The following is a 26170-nucleotide window of genomic DNA, read 5'->3' on the forward strand; positions in this document are numbered from 1 at the left end:
CCGCAAGGCGCGGGAGCCCTGCGCTGGGATCCTGCTGCTTGCGGAGAGTTGCATGCATGACGAAGGCAACTTTGCGCACCTCTCCGCAAGCAGTGGGAGCCCGGCGCTGGGCTCCCGCTGCTTGCGGAGAGTTGCGTGCATGACGAAGGCTGGGCGCGCTGAGCCCAGTGCTCCCAGACTTCGCGCACCTCTCCGCAAGGCGCGGGAGCCCTGCGCTAGGCTCCCGCGGCTTGCGGAGAGTTGCTTGTTCTGGGGGCTGGGGTCAGGGGAAGCTTGGGCTTCCCCCGCCCCAGCCCCACGCCTGGGGGGGAAATAATTTTTTTTCCTTTATTCCCCCCCCCCCAAAAAAAACTAGGTGTGCCTTATGGGACGGTGCGTCCTATAGGGCGAAAAATATGGCACATCCTTTTAGGCATTCCTTTTAGGTTTAATTGCAAATGATATCCCCGAAAATCAAAGGAAAGTATTCCTTTATGCAACAACAGCTGCCAGGATGCTTATAGCTAAAAACTGGAAAGGCAGAAAAATTCCATCAGTGAAAGATTGGCAAATTAAATTTTGTGAATACATAAATCTGGCAAGACTCACAGCTTACATAAGGGGACAATCGGACCAGAAATTATTAAAAGAATGGGGTTGTGGTAAAGAGTATATGAAAAAACATTGTTCTGGAGTAAGTATATTGGTATGTAATGGATGATGCTTTACAGGGTTAAAGAAAAAGAAAAATGGTGTAAAAAAGAATAAGTACAAAGGTGGAAGTAATCTAATTAGACACAACAATACATTAAGAGTAAATTTTTTGAGGTCTTAGAACAAAGGAAGGAAGTCAGTTTGTGTTTATGTACGTAATGATATGGTTTTTTTGCTGTAGATGTGTGTTTTTTCGTTTTTGTTTAGTTTAGTTTTGTTTCCTTTCCTTTTTTTTCCTTTTCCTTTTTTTTTTTTGTATGTTCCGGTTTTTCTTGTTTGTATAGTATTATTTTGGATTCAATGTTTGTAATTTTTTTTATGATTGTGCATGGAAAATAAAAAAAAATCAAAAAGAGAGAAAGAAAGAAAAGGCTAATATTAGTGCCTTGTACATTAATACTGGTGGCGCGCTGGTGGCGCTGTGGTCTAAACCACTGAGCCTCTTGGGCTTGTTGATTGGAAGGTCGGTGGTTCGAATCCCCATGATGGAGTGAGCTCCTGTTGCTGTGTCCCAAATCCTGACAACGTAGCAGTTCAAAAGCACGCCAATGCAAGTAGATAAATAGGTACTGCTGCAGCAGGAAGGTAAATGGTGTGCCTGTGCGTTCTGGTTTCCATCATGGTGTTTTGTTGCACCAGAAGCAGTTTAGTTATGCTGGCCACATGACCCGGAAAGCTGTCTGTGGACAAACGTCGGCTCCCTTGGCCTGAAGCGAGATGAGCGCCGCACCCCATAGTCACCTTTGACTAGACTTAACCGTGCAGGGGTCCTTTAAAGGTAAAGGTAAAGGGACTCCTGACCATTAGGTCCAGTCGTGGCCAACTCTGGCTTTATTGGCCGAGGGAGCCGGCGTACAGCTTCCGGGTCATGTGGCTAGCATGACTAAACCGCTTTCTGGCAAACCAGAGCAGTGCACGGAAACGCCGTTTACCTTCCCACTGGAGCAGTACCTATATATCTATCTACTTGCACTTTGACGTGCTTTTGAACTGCTAGGTTGGCAGGAACAGGGACCAAGCAACGGGAGCTCACCCCGTCACGGGGATTTGAACCACCGACTTCTGATTGGCAAGTCCTAGGCTCTGTGGTTTAACCCACAGCGCCACCCGCGTCCCTCTTTTTTTAATAGTAGTAATTATAATAGACAGCCTTTGGCTTTGTTATCAGGGTATTTTTTTTTAAGAACAAAAAGACCATTGAGGCATAAGTTTGCATGGACTAGAACCCACATTGTCAGATACAAGAAGTCACTTTCCTTTGTCTTCTGTCACAGACACCATACAAAGCATTTGCTCACAATGTATAAACTCCACAACCCCCCTTTTATGCATGTACACAACTGCCAACAACAGATGCCATTTCATCATTCCTGAGAAGTGGATGCTAGTTCAAGGAGGCCGATTGCCATCACAATAATTGCCGCAAGTCTCTTTGTTAACTTTACCGCGACAGACCCAGAAGCATCACTTTCCTTTTTTAAAAAAAGAAACACAGTATAGTATGTCCACAAGATGGCGCTTGAGACATGGACATTTTAAAAACGTAGATCAGTTTCTTTGGGTTATGGTTAATGCCCAAATAAACCATGTGTACATTGAATTTCAGACTAACAAAATAGAAATGGGTATGTGTGGTGGTCACATTCTGCCAAAAGATACATCATACCTTGCACTATGATGCAAATGGCATTTATGTATATGGCAAGGTAGCCCTCTTCCCTTTCAAATCATGCTACAAAGAAGGTACACACACACACACAATTTTTCTGTTTCAGAATTTAGAATATTCCTTTAAACAACCTTCAAATATCAATGATTTCCCTTCTCTTTCCAAAGTTCATTTTGCGTAGCATAAATCCCTGCATATTTTATATAAACTAAACCATTGAGTATTCCCATTATTACTTCCATCAACTCTTGTTTGAATTTATCTTAATGCTGCCAACATTTTCAAGTGTACACAATTCCCCCCATATATTCAATGAACATTTTCCAATCTTCTTTAAACAAATGTTCTCCTTGTTCTCTTATTCTATACGTTTGATCCGCAAGCTGCGCATATTCCATCAGTTTAAGTTGCCACTCTTCTTTAGTTGGGGCTTCGCTTGTTTTCCATTTGGGGGCTAACAAAACACGGGCAATTGCATGCAGCCAGTTCTCTTTCCCCTCCTTACAGCAGCAGAGAGAGAAAGTCCTTCTCTGTGTCATTTATCAAAGAGGCATGAATATGTAATCATAATTATAGGCCCAGCCTTCAACATTTCAGATCTAAATATCCTGATTTATACCCATTTTCATGCAAGGTATCGCAGCAACCACCACCATCAACCTTGCTCAAGGACCTGCTCTGGATAGCTGTATGCTGTATGCTTGACTCTGCAATAGCCTGTCGTGCAACTGGTTTGAAAGCAAAGAGTATGCTTGTTTATTTTGGGGTTAAATATTTAGGAGAAAGCGATGCGGGTGGCACTGTGGGTTATACCACAGAGCCTAGGACTTCCTGATCAGAAGGTCAGCAGTTTGAATCCCCACAACAGGGTGGGCTCCCGTTGCTCGGTCCCAGCTCCTGCCAACCTAGCAGTTCGAAAGCACATCAAAGTGCAAGTAGATAAATAGGTACCACTCCAGCGGGAAGGTAAATGGCATTTCCGTGCACTGCTCTGATTTGCCAGAAGCGGCTTAGTCATGCTGGCCACATGACCAGGAAGCTGTACACAGGCTCCCTCTGCCAATAAAGCGAGATGAGCGCCGCAACCCCAGAGTCGGTCATGACTGGACCTAGTGGTCAGGGATCCCCTTTACCTTTATTTAGGAGAAAAACACAGTCTCTAGCATTTATAGAACCTGAGATATGAAGCAAAATGTTCATGTGCCATTCTTCTCTCACGCTTTGGTGAGAAACAACTTACATCCGTCAGGAACGACACCCACACTGTGTTTCAAACAAAGATGTGTTTTCCAAAGCCCACATTCCCAGCATGTTTGCACTCCTGTCTCAGCGACATCTACGTTTGCTTGGTCATGTCCACAGAATGGAAGGTGTCAGGATCCCCAAGCGTGTGCTATACAAGAAGCAGACTTCAGGCACGGGCCTGTTAGTAGACCAACTCTGAGTTAACAGAGACATAAAGGTTGGTAACATCAACCCAAGGAGGTTTGCCTGGCTCCTTCATTATATACCTTTAGTTGCCAGTCAAAAACACATTCTTCTTTAACCAGGCCTTTGGTTGTCTGAAATTTAATGCCCTTTTAAAATAGGGATGCAGGTGGTACTGTGGTCTAAACCTCTTGCGCTTGCCAGTCGGAAGGTCAGCAGTTCGAATCCCCATGACGGGGTGAGCTCCTGTTTCTCTGTCCCAGCTCCTGCCAACCTAGCAGTTCAGAAGCACGCCAGTGCAAGTAGATAAATAGGTACGGTTGTGGTGGGAAGGTAAAAGGTGTTTCCATGCACTCTGGCTTCTGTCCCGTTGTCCCGTTGCACCAGAAGTGGTTTAGTCATGCTGGACACATGGGGTATCTGTGGACAAACACCAGCTCCCTCACACTGAAAGCAAGATGAGGGTTGCACCCCACAGTCATCTTTGACTGGACTTAACTGTCTAGGGTTCCTTTACCTTTTACCTACCTTTTAATTTTTTTTTTTGGGGGGGAGGGGGACATTATTGGGTTGTTCTTGTTTTTATTTTGATTAAGTGTTTTGTGTTTTTATTTTGTGTTTTTATCCTGAGGCCTGCGGGTATTGGGCAGTATGCAAATTTAATAAATAATAATAACCCTGCAGTGTGGGAATCCCTTTCAGATGGTCACAGAGCCTGGAGACAGTCAGGTTCTGCATTCACAGCAGTGACCAGAGGAGGAAAAAGAAGCCCGGAAAAAAATTAACGCCATGGTACACTTGCATCCTGCCCACCTAGCAGTTCGAAAGCACATCCAAGTGCAAGTAGATGAATAGGCACCACTCTGGCGGGAAGGTAAATGGTGTTTCTGTGCGCTGCTCTGGTTCACCAGAAGCGGCTTAGTCATGCTGGCCACATGACCTGGAAGCTGTCTGTGGACAAATGCCAGCTCCGTTGGCCTGTAAAGCGAGATGGACCCCAGAGTCGTTCGCGACTGGACCTAACAGTCAGGGATACCTTTACCTTTACTTTACACTTGCATCAGCACAACCAGATGCCTTCATCTGCCCCAGCTGTAACAAAACATTTCTCTCCCCTGTTGGTCTTTTCAGCCACAGCAGGCGCTGTAACTCTGTAATGGTTTGATTTCATCCCTGAAGGTGCACTCTCCCAAGACAGATGCTAACCCACCTGCTTGCTCCACACCTTCTGTGTTTTACTCAAATCATGCAGTTGCCCATAAAACTACTGACCCCCTCACTCCCAAAATATTGCCAAATTTGACACAAATACAGTGCATGTTCAAGGATGAAGCACCAGTGACTATATTGATGGTGGCAATTTATTATATCCAGCATGAGAGGTCCATGCCACTGAATACCACTTTCTGAGAAACTTAAGTGGGGAAGAGTCGGGTCTTTCTTCCGAGCATCTCGTAGGCATCTGATTGGCCACTATGAGAATGGGTCTATCATTGGTACTTCACTCCCACCAAACTGGCAAAAATGTATAGGACAAGTAGTAAAACTTGTTGGAAATGCAAGGAAATAAAAGAGTTTTGGGAATCGGTTTATAATGAGTTAAAAAAGATGTTTAAGTATAGTTTCCCCAAAAAGCCAGAAGAATTTTTGCTAGTCTTGGTGGGAGAAGATATTAAGAAGATAGACCAAAGACTATATCTGTATGCAACAACAGCAGCTAGAGTTTTGATAGCCCCAAAGTGGAAGTTACAGGAGATGCTGACGATAAGAGAATGGCAGATAAAGCTGGTTGAATACGCTGAAATGGCTAAATTGACACCCAGAATTCAGAATCAGGAGGAGACAAAGTACCAAAAAGAATGGAGTAAATTTATGGTTTATATAAGTGAGAACTGTACAAATATGAAAATGTTGGCAGGATTGAAGTATGTCATGGTGTAAGTTTTAATTAAATAAACTGTGAATTATGGATTGGAATAGGAAAACTGGTGGAAGGGAAGGACGGAAGTCAATGGCGCTATGGAGCATAAAGCAGGATATATGTAATAAGACATGATGTTTTTGTTGGTTGGTGTTGGTGTTTTGAAACTTCAATAAAAATCATTTTTTAAAAAAGAGAGAATGGGACGCTGAATAAAACCTTTCAGTCTGATCCACCAGGACTCTGGTGAAAGGTTGGTCTGCCACTGAATCTTGATGTTCTCCAAAGTGCTAAAAATAAAATCCAAGACTTTTCTTCATCATCTGAAATGATCCACTGAGGTTTGAAACCAAATTCTCTCCAGGATTGCAAAACAATGTTTGACAGGCATCCAAAAAGCATGGCTGCTAAATAATGAATAGCACAAAAAGCGGCTAAGTGCTGACATGACAAAATGCCTCCCTTCTCGTAGTCTCCTTCTTTCTCCTTGAAACATCTAGATACCACGTTGCCATACACTCGAGGCAGCTCACGACAATAATTAAAATTGCAACACAGTTACAAAACTATATGGCCACATTTAAGTAATTTAAGCATGCAAAACCGTCCAACCTCAGCCATAGCCATACAGGTAAAATTGTTGGCATCTCTTCGCACAAATCAGATTTAGAAAATGCATTACAGGCTCTTAATGAAATCAGGGTATTGTCTTTCCATCCACATCTAATTCAAAAAGCTTTGTCATTGGGCTAAGCCTGTGATTTATTGCAGCGTATAGGGTTTTTCCTTTTTTCTGAAAACAGGAGTTGACATATCCTTTCCCTGACCCTCATATTTTTAAACCTACCAAATAATTAAGGTTTCTTTTGCATATCTGAAGAGGTGAAGAGGTTTCCAAGGTGTTCATCCCTGTGAAATCCATTACAAGTCTAATTTCTGCCTAATTCAGATTGACTCTTGAATTATTGTCACATTAAGCCTAGAGTTATTTGCAAGCATGGTTCAAAAAGAAGCTGTAATCAATTGCATACTGCAGAAACAACATTAGTATTCACTTACAATGTTCATGTTGCCCAGCAATTGTGTGCTACGTAAAAAGCAACTCAGCTAAATATGGTAGCACATAAATTGTCCATTTATGTTGTAAATCTAGTCTCTGTTTCTCCTTTTGGAATTATGGAGGGATGAACCTTGTCAATTTCAGTTTCTCCCTGCCGTTTTTCTGATCGAAAATTCAGTTTGTCACATTTCTTCACCAGTTTGCATTTCCTTAAAAAAATGTCCTTGTGTAAATTCATCAGCGCATTTCTCTCAGTAGACACCATTTTGTGCGACATTCAGACTAATATCGGCATTTTGGCAAGCAATTCCCCCTATATGCATTTGATATTTTATTTTCACAGCTGCATTTTTATGTACACCTTCCCCCAACATACACATCTTCATACACAATTTATTTCACTGTGGGACAGCATCACAACACTTGGAGAAGTGTGAATTTCGACTGAGATTAAATGGACGCAATTCAAATCATCTTTGGACTGGACCAGGAATGGAGGAGAGAGGAATTTGGCAAGATGAAGGACTGCTGATTACATCTGGCAGGAGTTTATATATTTGACTTTGTTTTTTAACTGCGGACTGAGGAAAATAATCCTCAGAATTTTAATGGCGGAGATAAATGGCGGAGCTGGCATCTTATCAGGAAGTTATTTATAGCCCAGCAACTCCTTGAACAACTGAAGGAATGTTTTCAAAGGAGTGGAATGTGAATGGACAAAGGACGGTGGCAATAAATTATCTCTACATTCCAGGTTTGGGAACAGAGTGCTGGAAGGACTACACGCATGAAATCGATATCTATATGTTTGCGAAACAACCAAGGTGCTGATTGCAAGGGAACAAGAAAGGTCAGCTTTGAAAATGGATTAAAATTAACAGAAGGACGAGAAGGTGATTAAAAAAGAAGAATGAAGTGGCAACATCAGGAAGCAACGGACATATGATTGTAACAGGAGCGGGAAACTATGTTTTTTTAAAAAAAGTTGTATTAAATCTTAATAATTTGGATCAATTTGTTATAATTTGGAAAACTAATAAAATTAATATATATAAATATAAAAGAATTTCAGAGGAGAGCTGCATTTTGTTTTGGGAATTGCAGGTGAAAATGCAAACTGTGACAATTTTCTCCTCATCCCTATTTGCAATGGATGGTTTCCACACATTCAAATTCTGCATCTGCACATCATAAGCTGAGCAAACTCCACCAGTCTCTCTGTGTTACAGGCCTAGTCAGCTTCACCCGTCACTCTTGAGATTTCGAGAGGGTTATAAGCATCTGAGGACTTCTTTTCTTCAGACGTGAAAACACAGTGGTCACCGGAGTCCAAAGGAGGCCAATGATGACAGCTGCAAAAAAATTATAATAGTATTCAAAATGGATGGTTCTAAGGTGGTGCTCAGACCAAGCACTCTGTCATCTTCCCTTCAATTCTTTTCACTCAGTCCCAGAGCAAATCTTGTAGTTTTCCCCCACAGAAATGTACACACTCGCCGCAAGCAACTTCTCTTCCTCAGACATGGGCATGCAATTTTCACTGGAAGCCAAATGAGGGCAATAAAGAAAGCTGCAAAAGAGAGGAAAAGAAGAAAACATATGTCTGCGCTAAGGTAATGCCCTGGTTAGTGTTGTGTGTCACCTCAGTCATTTCCCTCACTGTCCCGGACAGCAAATAATCTCATATTCTTCATACATCTCAACACCTGGCCCAATTTTGGGCGGCTGGGGGTAGGGAATGGTGGGAAGGAAAACTGGCAAAAGGCTTCATAAGACAGCTAGGTTTACTGTAGGCTAAAATAACTTGGCCAAAGAGGTGAGTATTCAGCAGAAAGGGAGAAATGGGGAAAGACTCTATTCACGAAGGAGAGAGTGTTGGACAATGTCACACAAACCAAGCCTGAGTCAATAAATGGCTACAAGATTTTGGCCATATATGCCCCATACATTTGAAGTACTAGGATCAGTGAATCTAAGTTTGGCCTCATTGAGGGGCAGTATTTCAATATGAGTAGGAAATTGAGAGTAGCCCTAAACATTTATTTAATTTTTTTTAAAGCACTGACTATGATAACACTTTAAACAGTCATGGCTTCCCCCGGGAAATTATGAGAGCTGAGGTTTGTTAAGGGTGCTGAGTTATTAGGAAGAGTGAATTCCCCTCACAGTAGGACTACAGTTCCCATCATAGGAGCCAACTCCTAGGGACCGAAGAGTCTTTGGCTACCCCAAGAAAATATTTGAGGGGGCTAGCCCCCCTCCAAACTCAATGGGCATTGCTATTCAAATGGTGTGCACGCACCATGTCATGTGATCAATTATGCAGGGTGGGGCTTACCTGCCCCCACCCCAATATTTTATTCAAATTGGCACGCCTCGTTCCCAGAGTTCCCCATGAAGAGTAATTAACCATTAAACCACTCTGAAAATTGTAACTCCCAAGGGAGCAGAAAAGACTATTTATGTATGCGACTACGGCTGCACGATTGCTACTAGCCCAGAGATGGAAAGAATATAAAGTCCTGACCAGAGAAGAATGGCAGATCAAGTTGATGGACTATGCCGAAATGGCACAAATGACTGGAAGACTCAGAAATCAGGAAGACCAAAATTTTAATAAGGAATGGGGAAAATTTATCATCTTCCTTAAAAACCATTCTAAACAGCTAAAATTGTTAGTGGGATTGGAATGTCACTTATAGTTTAATGGTGAATTTTGGACCTAAAGGAGATGTAAAAGATTTGGATTATTATGAAAGATTCAAGAGGAAAGGACTAACAATAGGACCCACAAAGGGGAGCTGGGAAGTCCAGGAGATTCTTTGGAATCTTGTTTTTATGTTGGATATGTGATTGTAAAATTTTAATTTGAAAAAAACCAAATAAATAAATTTGCAAGAGAGAGAGAGAGAATTGTAACTCCACAGGGAAATGGGAGTCTCCTAACAACTCTCCATATCCTTGAAAGTGACTTGGAAGCATGGCTTTTTCCCCCCAACTGAAACTTGCAAGTTCTGGCGCCTCTAAGGAGGGTGCCATTGCCATTCTAGGAGAACAAGGAGGTGTTCAAAAATAGGACTGCTTGGAAGTGAGTACCATTTGATCTGGTGTTTTGGGAGTGGGGCATGCAAAGGATTGGGTTGCAACCATTCGGAGGAACAAAATGTCTACTCAGATGAGCCCTGTATTTTGTAAGGCTGAACCTTAATTCTCCTCTTACCAGGTGTCAAAATACCATTCTTCTGCTTAGGAGATGACCCCCCTTCATATTCATTTTGTGTCTCTGCCTCCTTTTCCTGGAACGTGACAGCAGGATTCTTCAGCACTCCAGGCATTCCTGCCAAATTTAAAATATTATTGATTATGCAAACTTTTAAACTATAATAAAACATAACTCATTCCCTTCTGGGTACAGACTTCAAACTGTTCCTCTGCTGGTGGTGGGGCTTTAAATGGTAATATGTAGGTACTTCATTTACTATAAAAGGTGCTAAGCCAGCTTGGTGCATTTGGGAACCTTGAGCTTATTTTACTGAGTTTGGGGGAAAGTCCTAGTCCTGATGGAATTGCTGCCAGATTTCATGCTTAACTTTATAAATACAATTTTTTATTAAATTTTCTGCTCTACAATTTAAAGTACTCATTTTTACATCAGTGACTTTCCATGGTTCATTTTACATATCCCAGCATATTTTACACAAACTATACCATACAGTTTTCCATTATTCCATCCATCAAAACTTATTTACACTGTTCAATTTATCTGAATGCTGCCAGCGTTTTCAGCTATACACAGTTATTTCCCATATATTCCAGAAACGTTTTCCAATCTTCTCTAAACGTATGTTCTTCTTGCTCTCTTGTTCTATATGTTAAGTCTGTAAGCTGAGCATATTCTGTCAACTTAAGTTGCCATTCTTCTTTGGTTGGGACCTCAGATTTCATGCTTAACTTTAATTATGAGCGTTCTTGTTTGCCCGTGAAGGAGGAACAGTGGCTGGATAGAATTGGCTGTGTTTGTTTCCCTTTATTTATTGTGTTTGCTGTTTGAACGGTTGTTCATTATCCTCCTGTTTAACTTAATCCATCTGGTTACTTCCTCAGAGGCCTGACTTGCAGCTCATATTTACCCACTTTTACACGACAGTAAGTCTCATTGTGCTTGTTGGTGCTTACTCCCAGGTGAGCATTCATGGGGTTGTAGGTATAAGTGTTCATTTATCAACCTGGTGTATGGCAAACAGTACAAAATGTTTTCGGTGGTTTGGTAAACAGTTTAAACACCTCTGCTATAGAAATTGTCTTGAGCCTTTCAAGTGGCAGTGGGAAAAATAAGCTTAGGAAGTAAGCTCCGAGATCAGTGCTTTTGGTTCATGTACCTGGAACTAAAATCTTCCTCTGGTGAGACATTTTATATCAGCCTTCACCAAGCTGGTGCCCTCCAGATGTTTTGAACACAGCTCCCACTAGCCCCACCAAACATAAAGGTAAAGGTGAAGGACCCCTGGACGGTTAAGTCCAGTCAAAGGTGACTATGGGGTTGCTGTGCTTAAATCGCTTTCAGGCTGAGGGAGCCAGTGTTTGTCCACAGACAACTTTCCGGGTCATGTGGTCAGCATGACTAAACTGCTTCTGGCACAATGGAACACTGTGACAGAAACCAGAGCGCACGGAAACACTGTTTACCTTCCCACCGCAGTGGTACCTATTTATCTACTTGCACTGGTGTGCTTTCGAACTGCTAGGTTGGCAGAAGCTGGGACAGAGCAACGGGAGCTCACCCCATTGTGTGGATTTGAATCACCAACCTTCTGATTGGCAAGCTCAAAATGCTCAGTGGTTTGGACCACAGCACCACCTGCATCCCATAAACACCTGGTATGGTATAAGCCCCATTCAGGGTTAACAAGAGTTAGCTTAAAAACATAATTTTTTTTTTGAATAGTCTACTAGATCACAGAATCATAGAATTGCAGAGTCCTGCAGGAACAAGTTTCACTATATGTGTTCTGAGTCTCCCAACATTCAGATTCATGGGATGTCCACACATTCTAGCAATGGAGGATAGGAATGCGCATCTTCGCACATGCACTGGGTCTAGTTCAGACCTTTATAGTTCCCAGGTTCAGCATGAAGGCCCAAAGGAGGAGTCAATGGGTGCTGAAAATGCCAGATCCCCAAACAGACAGGAGCTGACTGTTGTGAAAGAAGGGCATTCCTGTTTACTGTCTGAGGCAGCGGAAACCTCCTACCAGTTGCAGCAAATCCATGAAACTGGAGTGTTGATCCTAAGGATGGTCTGGCTGCACACAATGTAAACCTTGCTGAAGCTGAGATGGTTTGGGTCTGGTTGGTACATGGATGGGAGACTGACCTGGGACCCCCTTGAGTTCTTTCTTAGAAGAAATACCTGCATAACTTTAGAATAAAACAGTTTTCAGGGTCTCCCGTGAACTTCTAAAGTGGTAGCCCAGACTTCACACTAACAAACCTTTTCTGAAATGAAGCACTTAAAAACCACTTCACCGCCTATTCTGAGACATATGAATGCAGTGTCAAGATGGCTGCCTTCAATTATAAATAAATGCTTCTGTTTCAATAGGGCAGGGGATGGGAAAATGTGGTTCTCTAGATGTTAGTGAGCTATAATTCCCATCATCTGTGCTTGGCAACCGAGCTGGCTGGGCCTGAAGGGCGCTTGGAGACTGACAAGATATGAGAGCCACATGTTCCCCATCTCTGCTATAGAAGTTTGGGTTTCTAAAAAGTTGCTGGGAGAGCCTGGGCTTTTGAGGAGGCAACAATACTAGTACAGCAACTTCACATCTTCTTAGGTTGAGCACTGCAATTAATAATCGGTTCTAGGGCAGAGGTTTATAATTAAAAGCCGGGTTGGAGCATCAGGCTGCAATTAAAAAATCCACACTATCTGAGCAGCGTTTGTAATTGTCTTAAGTGTACGGAGACAAAGCAATCACATCTCGGTTGCTATGCGCCCCCCCCCCCCCAGCTTCTGTTAGGTTGACGTGTTAGGTGTGACAAAAGCTGCATCCCAGATTTTAGATATAGAGAATAGCTCTCCCACACCTGTTGGAAGGGATGCTTTTGCAACTTGGTCTCTTTCATATCTAGCTTCCAGGCAGGATGGCAATCGAGACTTTATTTCATAAAAGATTTCTAAACTGCTGCCCTCGCAAGCAAAATGCCGTAAAGAACAACAACATGCAATATAAAACCATCAAATTAAACCTGCGTTATACTCCCCTTAAAAATGAGCAGCATAACTGTTAGCACATGGGACAACAATTTACAAAAGGAGGATTCAGCTAAAAAAAGGCCTTAAGGTTTCTTTTGCAAAACGCAACAGTGATGGAGCCAGGCATGGGAGGAAATTCAGAGCCACCCCAGAAAAAATCCTGTCTCTTGGTATCTGTCAAGCTGCCAACTGGTATCAACAGGGCATTAGAAACTGATCTTAAAGTCCAGGCAGTCTTGTTGAGTCTCATTCAGAAGGACTGAGTGAGTGGTGGCTGGAGGAACTACTCCTGAATTAGGGGCGTGCACCAGGGGTGGGGAAAACCATGGACCTCAAGGTATTCCTTGACTTACAAGTCCCATCCTTGGCCATGCTTGCTAGGGCTGATGGGCGTTGGAGGCATCAGGTTCTCCATCCCTAAGTAAGCTATCATGAAGTAGGAATACTTGAGTCTGAGAGGTGACTTTTTCCTGAGTGCGTGACTGAGTGAGGAACTGGAGCAAAAAAAGAGCACTCTGGGTATTTAGGCCTGGAAGAGTGAGCAAGAGGGATAATGGCATGTAGAAGAAGCAGAGCAGTTCTAGGTTTTGGGAAGAACTCCAACCCATAAGGAATGCATTCCCTTCCTCTTCTTTTCTGAGGCCACCATGTATTCATTGGCCTCTGCAGCTGTGCCTACTCTGGACCACCTCTAGAGTAAGAGACAGAGAGGCAAGGGGTGTGAAAAGGACTTTTCTTTCCCCTGCTTCCTCACTCAGACAAGGTAGGTCAGAGGAAGCCAATGTAGCATCCTTCAGATTTTGTTGGACTACAACTACCAGCATGGCCAATGGCCAGGGATGATGGGAATAGGAGTCCCATAGCATCTGGTGGGCACGAGGTTGGGTATTCATGGGACAAGTGAACAGGCAGCCACAGAAAAGAAGAGGAGCATCAGGGGCAGGAGACTCCAGGGACTGGCAGTGAGTACCTTCTACTAGGGCACCAGCCTCAACAGGTACCAAATGATGCTGACCCCCGAGTCCAGTCCTGGAAATGGCTATTTACAAATACAAGAGTACGCTTCCCTTCTGATACTACCAAATGCGCATAGAAGAGGGGAAGTGAGCTGGGGACTCTAAGAGTGGATTCTTATTCTTCTTTGGCAATCACTCGTAACCGAGTAAGATTGTCTTCCATAAACACAGTTTTAACAATGAGTCTGTAAGTGACTGTGGAGGTCAATTCTGGATCCACACATCCTTCCACAGTGGGGACATTGGTTTCCAGACAGGAGTTGGTCATGGTGTGGATTTGTCAAGCATGCCTTCCTCTTAGTATGTTTCTCCCTTGCGTCCTGAGTTCGAGTGTCTTCAGAACCCAAGAACACCTTTGGTCAAAGCTGTTCTCCAACTGGAGTGCTTGCAGGCCAGTGTTTCCCAGTTGTCAGCATTTATGCTACATTTTTAAAGATTTGCCTTGAGACAGTCTTTAAACTTCTTTTGTTGACCACCAGCATTACGCTTTCCATTTTTAAGTTGGGAGTAGAGTAGTTGCTTTGGAAGATGATCATCAGCCATCCACACAACATGACCAGTCCAACCAAGTTGATGTTGAAGAATCATTGCTTCAACACTGGTGATCTTTGCTTCTTCCAGTACACTGATATTAGTTCTCCTGTCTTCCCAAGTGATGTGTAAATTTTTTCAGAGACACCGTTGATGGAATCCTTTGAGGAGTTGGAGATAGGTTGCTTGTGGCACCATTGACTGTGGGGTAAATATTAAAGAGATGCCTTGATAGGGTTGTCCGAGTCAGCAGAAGGCACGATTCTTGTGCCTGTTGTCATTTGGTGCTGCTGTGGCAAGAGAAGATGCATTGACCCAACTATGAAAATGTCAGGAATCATGTCCCATCTTGGATCAGTTCCCGAATCCCTACATGTTATTGTTGTTGTTTAGTCATTTAGTCGTGTCCGACTCTTCGTGACCCCATGGACCAGAGCACGCCAGGCACTCCTGTCTTCCACTGCCTCCCGCAGTTTGGTCAAACTCATGCTGGTAGCTTCGAGAACACTGTCCAACCATCTCGTCCTCTGTCTTCCCCTTTTCCTTGTGCCCTCCATCTTTCCCAACATCAGGGTCTTTTCCAGGGAGTCTTCTCTTCTCATGAGGTGGCCAAAGTATTGGAGCCTCAGTTTCAGGATCTGTCCTTCCAGTGAGCACTCAGGGCTGATTTCCTTAAGAATGGATGCGTTTGATCTTCTTGCAGTCCATGGGACTCTCAAGAGTCTCCTCCAGCACCATAATTCAAAAGCATCAATTCTTTGGTGATCAGCCTTCTTTATGGTCCAGCTTTCACTTCCATACATTACTACTGGGAAAACCATAGCCTTAATGTGATGGGATGATGAGCTGCTTGTGCGTAAAGCTTAGTCCCTCAGAGTTTGGCTTGGTTATCAAAGCTCTGTCTATAGCAGAGCCCCTTAAACATGACTCCCTCAATCGCTGGCAGAATCCGACAGTGGGCGTTTGCGGAAGCGCTTCCAACATAGAAGCTCCTTAACGGAAACGCGTCTTCGGGATTCTCGGCGCGACAGTTTACGGCGAGGGGTGGGTGTCCCTATAGGAGGTCCTGAAACTTCCCCACTGTTTTCGCTGGAAGTCTCTCTGAGCCATCCCTCCGACTCACTTTCCCTTGGAGCTCCTTCTCTCCCCCTGCTGGTTCCCTCCTCTGCTGCCGAGTCTCTCCTAACCTCCGTGAGCCCTTCCACCACCTGCCCTCCTGATGGCAGTTCCCTGACACTTAACTATACAGGCCTTTGTCGTCAAGGTGATGTCTCTGCTTTTTAAGATGCTGTCTAGGTTTACCATTGTTTTTCTCCCAAAAAGCAGACGTCTTTTCATTTCGTGGCTGCTGTCACCATCTGCAGTGATCATGGAGACCAAGAAAGTAAAATCTCTCACTGCCTCCATTTCTTCCCCTTCTATTTGCCAGGAGGTGATGGGCCCAGTGGCCATGATCTATGTAGGAATCCCTACATAGAAGATAGCAAAAGGTTGAAGACCAGTCCTGACTTAGTGCCCCAGTATTCCTCCCTGATCCAGCTTCATTCTCTCACCAGGAGACAGCTGAATCCCAGTTTTTAAAGGAAGACTCACATAGCTCAGTGGCAGATTGTGCTTCTAACACAGAAAGTCTCCATGGCATCTTCAGTTTTGTAAAAGAAAGAAAGAAAAAAGAACAGACTCTCATTGCCATTCATTGGGCTAATGGACCAATGACATGGCTTGGTATAATATGCAAACACAAAGCAGAGGATCCAATTGCACAAAACTGGCAGCTAAAGTCAATAAGCAAACAATAAAAGAGGTAATCATGGTCCTGTAGTATGATAATAGTACATGAATGCTGAATAGACACCCTACGTATCAGTTAAAGGTGCTGGGAATTATAGATCTGTGAAAGGTAAACAACAGTTTCCATGATTCTTTTTATTTTGGGTAAGTCTTTAATGCATTATGTGGATGCAGGCAGTGACATAAGTGAAATAGACTATTTCACATGTGTGGTGAGTCTATTTCACTTACACCACTGGCTGAATCCACATGATGCATTGAAGACCTCCCCAAAACAAAAGGATCATGGAAACTGCAGTTTACCTTCCACAGATCTATAATAGACTTGGGAGGTAGCCAAAAAAATACTTAATAGACCAAAAATGCTGATTTCCTTGTGAAGCTGAGAAGACTGTATAGAGGAGCTGTTAATGTATTGTGGAGTTGTTGACAAAATCTCTGGATTGTATCTCGTTTCATTGCTTCATCGAAACCAGCTCCTGGCTGGCAGGTGAAAATAACCCCCTGGCCCCTGAAGTGTTCGTTTAAAATATATATAGATAGATATATATCTTGATGTAAATCATCCAAAGTAATGTAACTGCAGAACTACCCCAAATTAGATTTATTGTTCCCTGCAAGTGTCGGTGCAGGAACCAGTTCCTAAATGCATCAAAATTAGAAAGTGGTAGAGGGCCCATTGACTCTGTGGCTTTTCTGACTTGGTATAAGGCATTATATGCTAGAAGGGAAGGTAAAAAGGTAAAGGACCCCTGGATGGTTAAGTCCAGTCAAAGGCAACTATGGGGTTGTGATGCTCATCTTGCCTTCAGGCCGAGGGAGCCAGCGCTTGTTCACAGACAGCTTTCTGGGTCATGTGGCCAGCAGGACTGAACTGCTTCTGGCACAATGGGACACCGTGATGGAAGCTAGAGTGCATGGAAACCCCATTTACCTTCCCACCACAGCGGTACCTATTTATCTACTTGCACTGGTGTGCTTTCGAACTGCTAGGTTGGCAGGAGCTGGGACAGAGCGACGGGCGCTCACCCCGTAATGGGGATTCGAACTGCCGTCCTTTGATCGGCAAGCCCAAGAGGCTCCGTGGTTTAGACCACAGCGCCACCCATGCTAGAAGGGTACCCATGTTAGTCAGTTACTGCAGACATTAAGAGATTTGTCACACCTTAAAGACTAACACGGCGTTTGTGTGTGACAGTTTCATGTGTGACTACTTCCAAAGTCTTTCTTTCATCAAAACATTTCAACGAGTTGCTGGCAGAAATTAGGATTTTATTACCTGACGTCGAACATATTCAGTCAGTCTTTTGCAAGCAAACTCTAGTCCCCTGACCCCGAATGTCAAAAAACCAAATGATCAGAGAGTATCAGTGAGAACACTTTCTCTCTATGCGCCCCGTGAATTAAGGCTTTGATTTGCTATGCAACTGGGTCAATGCATAGGAAATACATTTTCATGCCGCTGGTGCAAGCATCATGGTGAAAATGCTCAAACAGAAAAGAGCAAAGGAGGGGGGAAGTGGGGGGAGGAGGAGGTGGATTACAGAGAAGAGCTCATGTCTCAGACATGCCAAAGAGGCATTCAACTGGACACAGAGTTGGTGCGAAAAGACGGTCTGTGCTACTGAACTTAGTATGATTTACATCAGGAAATCTGGCCTGAAATTATAGGTGGCTGGTGAACGCTTGTTTCACTAGCTGTATCCTGACAATTATTTCCAAATAGTACAGGTGGAAGAAGAAGAAGAGTTTGGATTTGATATCCCGCTTTATCACTACCCGAAGGAGTCTCAAAGCGGCTAACATGCTCCTTTCCCTTCCTCCCCCACAACAAACACTCTGTGAGGTGAGTGGGGCTGAGAGACTTCAGAGAAGTGTGACTAGCCCAAGGTCACCCAGCAGCTGCATGTGGAGGAGCGGAGACGTGAACCCGGTTCACCAGATTACGAGACTACTGCTCTTAACCACTACACCACACTGGCTCTCACTTGTGGACAGCCTGTGGCCCTTGGAGTCCTTTCAACAGCTCTCTGCAAGTGTTCAGTTCAGACCTTTAGCAAGAGAAATCTAACCCTCTCCTAACAGCGGCAGCGAACAGGATGCAAAGTGGCGGCGGGGATTCTTCTCGAGGTCACAGCAAACTGTAGACACTTCTGTTGCAAACAGCACCGGCCACATTCCTGGGGGCGAGATTTTGACACACTCCAGGGAAACTTGCAAAACTAGTTTGAACAGAGGTCACGGCTAACAAAGACAAAGAAAGTGTATTGCATTACAATACTGCCTGCAACTCTCTGCAAAAGCTACAGTCTCCAACCATTGGAAGAGGAAAACGAACATCTTGGAAGATACAACAACTCTTCTAAAACATTTTTTTTTCCGTTCAAACAAGCTCTCCTGGTCAGAAATATGCAGTATGGGGTGAACTGTAGCTCACGGGCGGATCATCTTCTTGGCACGCATAAGGTTCTAGGTTCAATTACTGGCTTCTCCCATTAAAAAAGAAGAAGAAGAAGAAGAAGAAGAAGAAGAAGAAGAAGAAGAAGAAGAAGAAGAAGAAGAAGAAGATAGCTGGCCCATTTGGGTGAAGGGGGTACTGTCCTCAGCCAGCTTCCACCTGCCTCTTTGTGGACAACCAGTCCTATGGTGGCCCAGCCTGTCAGCTTCCTCCTCCTTAGTCTCACTGTGAGCCCTTGTAGAATTCAGCAGGAAGCAGGCAGAGCCAACAAATTCTAATTTTGTCCCCATTAGCTCTAGCGCCACCTACTGTCGGGCTCCCAGAATGGGCACCATACACCACAGAGGTGCCTGAGACTCTATTGTTGCATGAGACATGGAGAGCTGCTGCTTTTCAGTTATACCAACCTTCTCCAAGCTGGTGCCCTTCTCAGCTCCCCTGGAAATTGTTTGAGTATGTATGATTTTACTCATCTTACATAAGTAAGAAAAATTATTTTCGTGTGATGCTACGAAGTGAGCATGCTGTGTGCTGTTTGTGATTCTGATCTCATTTCCTCAAAGTCACTGAACATTTGTGTCAGCAAATGGTCCGTGATCCTGTCGTGCATTTCCTGATCCTCAGCAGGTCCTGACCCAGTTCCTACTGTAATCCATCAGAGAACACTCCTGGAAACCATTCTGTTCTAATCTCTTTAAAAAAAAAAAATTAGAACTCATTCAGAAAATCCAAGCCTTTTAATTTCCTACAACCAGGAGCCAAGGCGAGATTAAAATGACAACGGGACCAGGATATGGGAACGTTGACATGAACAGGAGGAAAGAAGTCATGCAGCAAATACATGGAGTCAACAGATTTCTGTTCTCTTCTCCAGCTGACAAATAGGGACTCAAAGCAGTTGAAGATTAAAGGTGGATACATACAACCAGTTTTTCAAAGGTTCTAAAAACTCAGCTTTGTCTGTGTTTGCAATGATGATCTAAATTGGTCTTATGAATCCCAGAGCTGCCATGGATGCCATGGGTTTCTCAACTGCTCAAACGTTTGTGCCGATGTTATCAGATGGCACCTACATTGTCCTGTCTAGATCTCAGCATTTCACAAGCACATAAAGGCTGCTGTCTTAATGTTTCCCCAGCTCACAGACATTAGGCATCATGTGCTGATCATGGCACCTGGAAGGAAGCCTGCAAATGAACCAAAATCACCGAATTGTAAATTAACCTGGCAACCGACACTGGAGCAAGATGCTCCCATGTTATTTTGTTTGTCTATCATAAATAACAACAACAACAACAACAACAATAATATATTATTTATACCCAGCCAATCTGGCTGGGTTTCCCCAGCCACTCTGGGCGGCTTCCAACAAAACACTAAAATACAATAACCTATTAAACATTAAAAGCGTCCCTAAACAGGGCTGCCTTCAGATGTCTTCTAAAAGTTTGGTAGTTATTTTTCTCTTTGACATCTAGTGGGAGGGTGTTCCAAAGGGCGGGTGCCACTACCGAGAAGCCCCTCTGCCTGGTTCCCTGTAACTTGGCTTCTCGCAGCGAGGGAACCGCCCGAAGGCCCTCGGCGCTGGACCTCAGTGTCCGGGCAGAACGATGGAGGTGGAGACGCTCCTTCAGGTATACTGGACCGAGGCCGTTTAGGGCTTTAAAGGTCAGCACCAACAATATATCATATATCATATCATATCATATCATATCGAATCCCACCTTTCAGGGTGCAAATTCCTTTAAAGAGGCTTACAAGTAACTTTAAAATACATTCATAAAATCATGCTAGGCAGTATCCGAATCTAACTTTTCATCAGGATCCTTTCCATATGGCAGCTGGTGGCAGGTGGCACTGTGAGCAGGTGGAAGGACAATCCAGTTGGAAGATAGGAGCACCTGATGTCATCCTCCTGTACCAACCTCCCTGTCAAGGCTTCAGGGGATTCTATCTCTCTCCCGGGGGTTGCCAAGAAGCAGAAAAACCAGAAGAGTTCTTACCCAGTACAGTTGTACCTTGGTTGTCAAACACCTTGGTACCCGTACATTTCGGCTCCCAAGCGGTCAAAACCTGGAAGTGAGTATTCCGGTTTTTAAACTTTTTTTTTGGAAGTCGAACATCCAGCTTCCTGCAGCCAATCAGAAGCCGCACTTTGGTTTCTGTTTGGTTTTTGTTTTGGAAGTCGAATGGACTTCTGGAAGAGATTCTGTTCAACTTGCAAGGTACAACTGTAGTTTCTTCAATATACAGAAAGAGATGAAGGAATGTGGTCTCTCTTAGATAATGGCATTGCTCCAAGTAAAGTCCCACCCCCTCAGTCCCTCCTATTCTACGTCACCCCTGTGCTGGTTGATCTGTGCTTTCTAGCACTGAGCTTTCTGTTCTACTACTCTCAAGGCACGTCTGGTTCTGGGAGTGAGGGGTCAGGAATGCTTTCAAGGGACACTGAGTCTGTTACCTGTCTCTCTCTTGGTGCTTCTTGTTCCTGCTGCTCCCTCAATAATTCCCAGCTTCTCCTCTCTGCAGCCTCTGAACTATGACCTTCTGCAAACCACTGTTCTAAATCTATACTGTCCTCCTCTTTTGGGGAATGTGCAGGAAGAGGGGGGGGGGCGGGCGGTCCCAACCATTCCTCCTCGGTCCAGCCCCTGACACTCTTTTCCCTGGGATCTTTCCCACAGGGCAGTTAATTGTGGTAGCCCTGCCAATCCAACTGGGGCAGCTTCTGGGGTCTTCTTTGCATGCAATCCCCCCATCTTTAGTTATTTATTTGTTCAATTTGAAAACCATGCTTCACTACTTAATGTCCTCAGGTGGTACACAATAATGCAATTAAAGAGCAATACATTCATTATTTTTTTAATTAAAATTTCCGAAACCTCAATCATTACTTTAAAGTAATAGTTATACATCATGACATCACTCCAGTGGAAGGCAAACATTGATAGCTAGACTCAAACACATCAGTCTCTCTCTCTCTCTCTCTCTCTCTCTCTCTCTCTCGGGCTTGAGTGATGCCTTCTTTGCTTTATGTTTCTCCTGGAATACTTCTCTCAGGGCAGGTGGTGCTAAATGGCCCTATGATGAGGTCAGGACAGTCCAAATGGAGCAGGTGTAGGTGCCTGGTGTTAGCTTTCCCTGCCTCCCTAGAATTCTCGACACCTTTTTCTACAGGGCAGTTAGTGGAAGATGGCCTGGAGGTAGGAGGGGACAGTCCACCTGGAGCAGGTTTAAGGTCTTCTTTGCCTGTCTCCTCCTCTTTCTTTGGACTCCTTCCCATACAGAGTTGGTGGTACAGTCTAATTTACACTTGCAGGCTGAGGGTGGGCTACATCTCCTAGCCTGAAAACTAGTTCAGCTCTGCTTATTGAGAGGTTGCAGGATCTGGTTCCTGGTAGATTGAGAAGGCAAGGCTCAATGGCATCTGTTTGTGGTGCTTTGGCACAGGGGATTCTGCGGTAAGACAGAGAAGACAGTCAGACCAACTTGTAGAAATGTATCTTTGAATTCCACCTTTCTCCCATCATGGAACTCTGGTGATTCTGTTAGGGAGCTCAAAGCGTTTCATTACGGAACTCAAGGGATTCCACTATGGAACTAGATTTGGGTTCTCAAGTGGCCTCTCCTCCAATCGAGGGACTGACCAAACCCAGACCGGCTTAGCTTTGGCCAAGTGGCGACACCATGTACTTTCATGCAGAGCTCAGGACCACAATACTTCAAAGACTGCCTCTTTCCATATGAACCTACCTAGACCCTGAGATCATCTTCTGAGGCCCTCCTTCATGTGCCTCCTCGAGAGGTCCAGAGGGTGGCAACACCTCCTCTGCAGTGGCTCCCCATCCGTGGAATGCTCTCCCCAGGGAAGTTCTCCTGGTGCCTTCATTGTACACTTTTAGGTGCCAGGCAAAAACGTTCCTTTTTAACCAGGCCTTTGGTTAATCTATCCTATGCCCTTTTCAAATATAGGGGTTTTTTTTGGGGAGGACTATTGGGTCGTTTGGGACGTGGGTGGTGCTGTGGGTTAAATCACAGAGCCTAGGACTTGCCGATTAGAAGGTCAGTGGTTCGAATCCCCGCGACAGGGTGGGCTCCCGTTGCTCGGTCCCTGCTCCTGCCAACCTAGCAGTTCAAAAGCACGTCAAAGTGAAAGTAGATAAATAGGTACCGCTCTGGCGGGAAGGTAAACACCGTTTCCGTGCACTGCTCTGGTTCGCCAGAAGTGGCTTAGTCCTGCTGGCCACATGACCCGGAAGCTGTACGCCGGCTCCCTCGGCCAATAAAGCAAGATGAGCGCCGCAACCCCAGAGTTGGCCACAACTGGACCTAATGGTCAGGGGTCCCTTTACCTTTACCTTTATTGGGTTGTTGTTTCTATTTTTATTATGTATTTTGTGGTTTTATATATTGATTTTATTCTGTGAACCGCCCTGAGTCCCCCGAGTATAAGGAGGTATATAAATTCAACTAATAATAATAATAATAATAATAATAATGCACCTTGCCTTGGGTTACATCTTTTCACACGTAATATAATAAGGCATGGGATACAGCTTTCATGCACAATAGCATTCTCTTTCTCAATCTGCACACCAACGAGGACATAATGATAGATTATGTATGGAGCAGAAAGAAGGCCCAAGGCAGAGAGAAGAATAAGAGAGGATTCTGGAGAGCTAGGCCCAATGAAGCTGTTGTCTTCAACCAGAAGCAATCCTATAAAATCAACGGGATTGAGTAGGCCCTGAGATTATAAACAACCCAAGCTACTTTAGGAAATACCTTCCTGAGAGAGCAGGCTCTCAATGAGGGTCTGCATCACTGCCTGGTTCTTTTCCTTACCCGCTGGGAGTCGTGTCATCCTGGTGTTTGAGGAGCTTTCCTTCTTCAGCATAGATGTCCTTTCTCCCTCTGGGGAACCGTGCACCTCCAGCAAACCATAACCTGCTCGGTCTAATTTCTTCACAAGCATCCCTCCGATGGTGCTCTGAGAAACCAGGCTCAGGATTGCTCTCCATTTCAGGCTGATTTTCCTCTTTGCTCTCCTCTTTGCTCTCTTCAGCAGCCCAAAGGAGAAGTGGAAGATCACCAAGCTGGAGAGGCTCGCAAGGAAAAGGCAGCCAAGCACATAAAGGACAAAGGAGAGGGCGGAAGCCAGTGTTAAATCTGCAGCCATGAGGAACAGCTGGTGGGAGCCGGTCGCCATCGTCTCGAAAGGACTTTCCTCTTTTATATACCCCTCTGCTGCTTTGCTCAGAAGTTTGCAGAGAAACCTTCTGGGAGGTGCACTGTATGCAATTAGGTCATTATAAAGCTAGCTGGCCTCTTGAAACATGCAAAAGCAAGTCACAGCCCTGCTTGGAGGGTGAATCATCCTTCTAGCTATAGCTGCAAAACAGCATTTCAAAACCACACTTGCTGCAGAGAGTGCCAGAAGGGTTTGCCGTTTCTGACATTGCTACACTGCGATCTGTATTTATGACTTGCTTGGCTGAAGTCCAGGAATTGTTTCCACAAGGGAAACAATGATCTGTCTTTATTACTGGGAAAGTTTTACTTTCTTTCTTTCTTTCCTTCTCTCTCTCTCTCTCTCTCTCTCTCTCTCCCTCTCCCTCTCCCTCTCCCTCTCCCTCTTTCTTTCTTTCTTCTTTACAAATGCCTTTCTCAAAAACATGTCACTTTCTGATTTGGAAAAATTCACTTCATTAAAAAGGACACTGCTCTGATACTTTACAAGAAGGCAATATATACTGTTATAAATAAATCTAAATATATAAATAGACCTGAACTGTGTATTTTGACATGTGTGTGTGTGTGTGTGTGTCTGTGTATTCTGCAAAAAAATACGGTGCCTCTCAATTTGGAAAGGGATTCTTTCAGAAGCTCTTTCCAGTCAGCTAATTCAGGAAGTCTAGAGAGACATTTCCCTTTTTCTCTTGTAATACAGTCGTACCTTGGATCTCAAGTGCCTTGTGAGTTGAATGTTTTGGCTCCCAAACCTTTGAGTACCCCCGGGCGGGGGGGGGGGGGAGAGCACATCCTGTAACTCTCCAATGGTTTGACTTTACCTCCAAATGTACACTCTCAAAACAGATGGATTCCAACAATATATGCAATCATAACCAAGAAAAACAAAGTGTGTTTTTTATGTTCTTACTGATTGACACTTACTGTTAATGCTTTTTTTCTGGGGGGGACACAGGGATATGCATACCCCTAAACATTTTGTGAATCTAAGTTTGGCCTCATTGAGGGGAGTCTTTCAATATGAGTAGGAAAATGAGAGTACCCCTAAACATTTTTTTTAAGAAAAAAGCACTGTTTACTGTTATTCCTGAAAAATATATAGAGCAAATGTTTTTAAAGCCAAATTTCTTTTTCTGAATACTCAAAAGATCGTATCTCTTGCTGAAACATTTAAATACAACAACAGCACCATCTATTGGCCACTGCTGTCTGTTATGAAAATGAGGAAAATGACATACTGTATATGTAATTAAATATGCTAAATAAAGGTAAAAGTTAAAATGTTAAAGGACCCCTGGATGGTTAAATCCAGTCAAAGGCGACTATGGGGTTGCAGCACTCATCTTGCTTTCAGGCTGAGGGAGCTGGTGTTTGTCCAAAGACAGCTTTCCGGGTCATGTGGACAGCATGAATAAACTGTTTCTGGCACAATGGGACACAGTGACAGAAACCAGAGCACATGGAAACACCGTTTATCTTCCCGCCGCAGTGATACCTATTTATCTACTTGCACTGGCATGCTTTTGAACTGCTAGGTTGGCAGGAGCGGGGACAGAGCAATGGGAACTCACCCTGTTGCGGGGATTTGAACTGCCACCTTCTGAGTGTCAAGCCCAAGAGGCTCAGTGATTTAGACCACAGCACCACTGACATGCCATAAATATAAAGGCAACGACCAATAAATGCATCGTGGCACAAGCTTTGCAGATTCAAGCCCGCTTCTGACTTGCCACGCCCTAACGCAATGGTTGGAGTGGGATTCAATGGCTGCCACGAGGGGTAAATGGGCCCACTCTGAATCATGGCAGGTGGGTACAGAGCCCAGAGGGCAGCCCTCGCCATTTCTCCCCTAAGCAGGCAAGGCATTCCTTGGAGGCCAGATCTGCTACCCCTGTGGATCCTGCCACCTGAGGCAGTTGCCTCACGTTTCCTCATGGGTGGGTCAGCCCTGCCTGAAATGAACGAAACATTGCTACAGCAACGTTCCTGAAGCCCGAGGAGCCAGCAGAAACCTCGCACCCCTGAGATGAGCAGAACAGGAGGTTCTCAGAAAGAAGTGGCTTGAAGACTTCTGTGCAGCTGATGCTCTCGACTTCT

The 26170-nt window shown here is 44.2% G+C and overlaps 1 protein-coding gene across 2 annotated transcripts; it reads right to left on the reverse strand.

The window, feature by feature from the left end:
- Positions 1-7089: 7089 nt before the first annotated feature.
- On the reverse strand, positions 7090-24227 carry LOC307212616 (uncharacterized protein). 2 transcript variants are annotated; one of them, XM_079970154.1, is made up of 3 exons: positions 23669-24217; positions 9992-10108; positions 7090-8123 (listed from the first exon to the last, which is right to left on the reverse strand). In XM_079970154.1, exons 1-3 carry the CDS (start codon positions 24030-24032, stop codon positions 8020-8022), a joined length of 585 nt encoding a protein of 194 aa, XP_079826280.1. In that variant the 5' UTR covers positions 24033-24217; the 3' UTR covers positions 7090-8019. The 2 variants fall into 2 exon arrangements, with proteins under 2 accessions (XP_079826280.1, XP_079826279.1); XM_079970153.1 differs by lacking the exon at positions 7090-8123 and adding an exon at positions 8176-8341 and having other exon boundaries at positions 23669-24227.
- Positions 24228-26170: the final 1943 nt, after the last annotated feature.

The sequence above is a fragment of the Podarcis cretensis genome, assembly GCF_951804945.1.
Source record: "Podarcis cretensis genome assembly, chromosome: 3".
Lineage (NCBI taxonomy): Eukaryota > Metazoa > Chordata > Lepidosauria > Squamata > Lacertidae > Podarcis > Podarcis cretensis.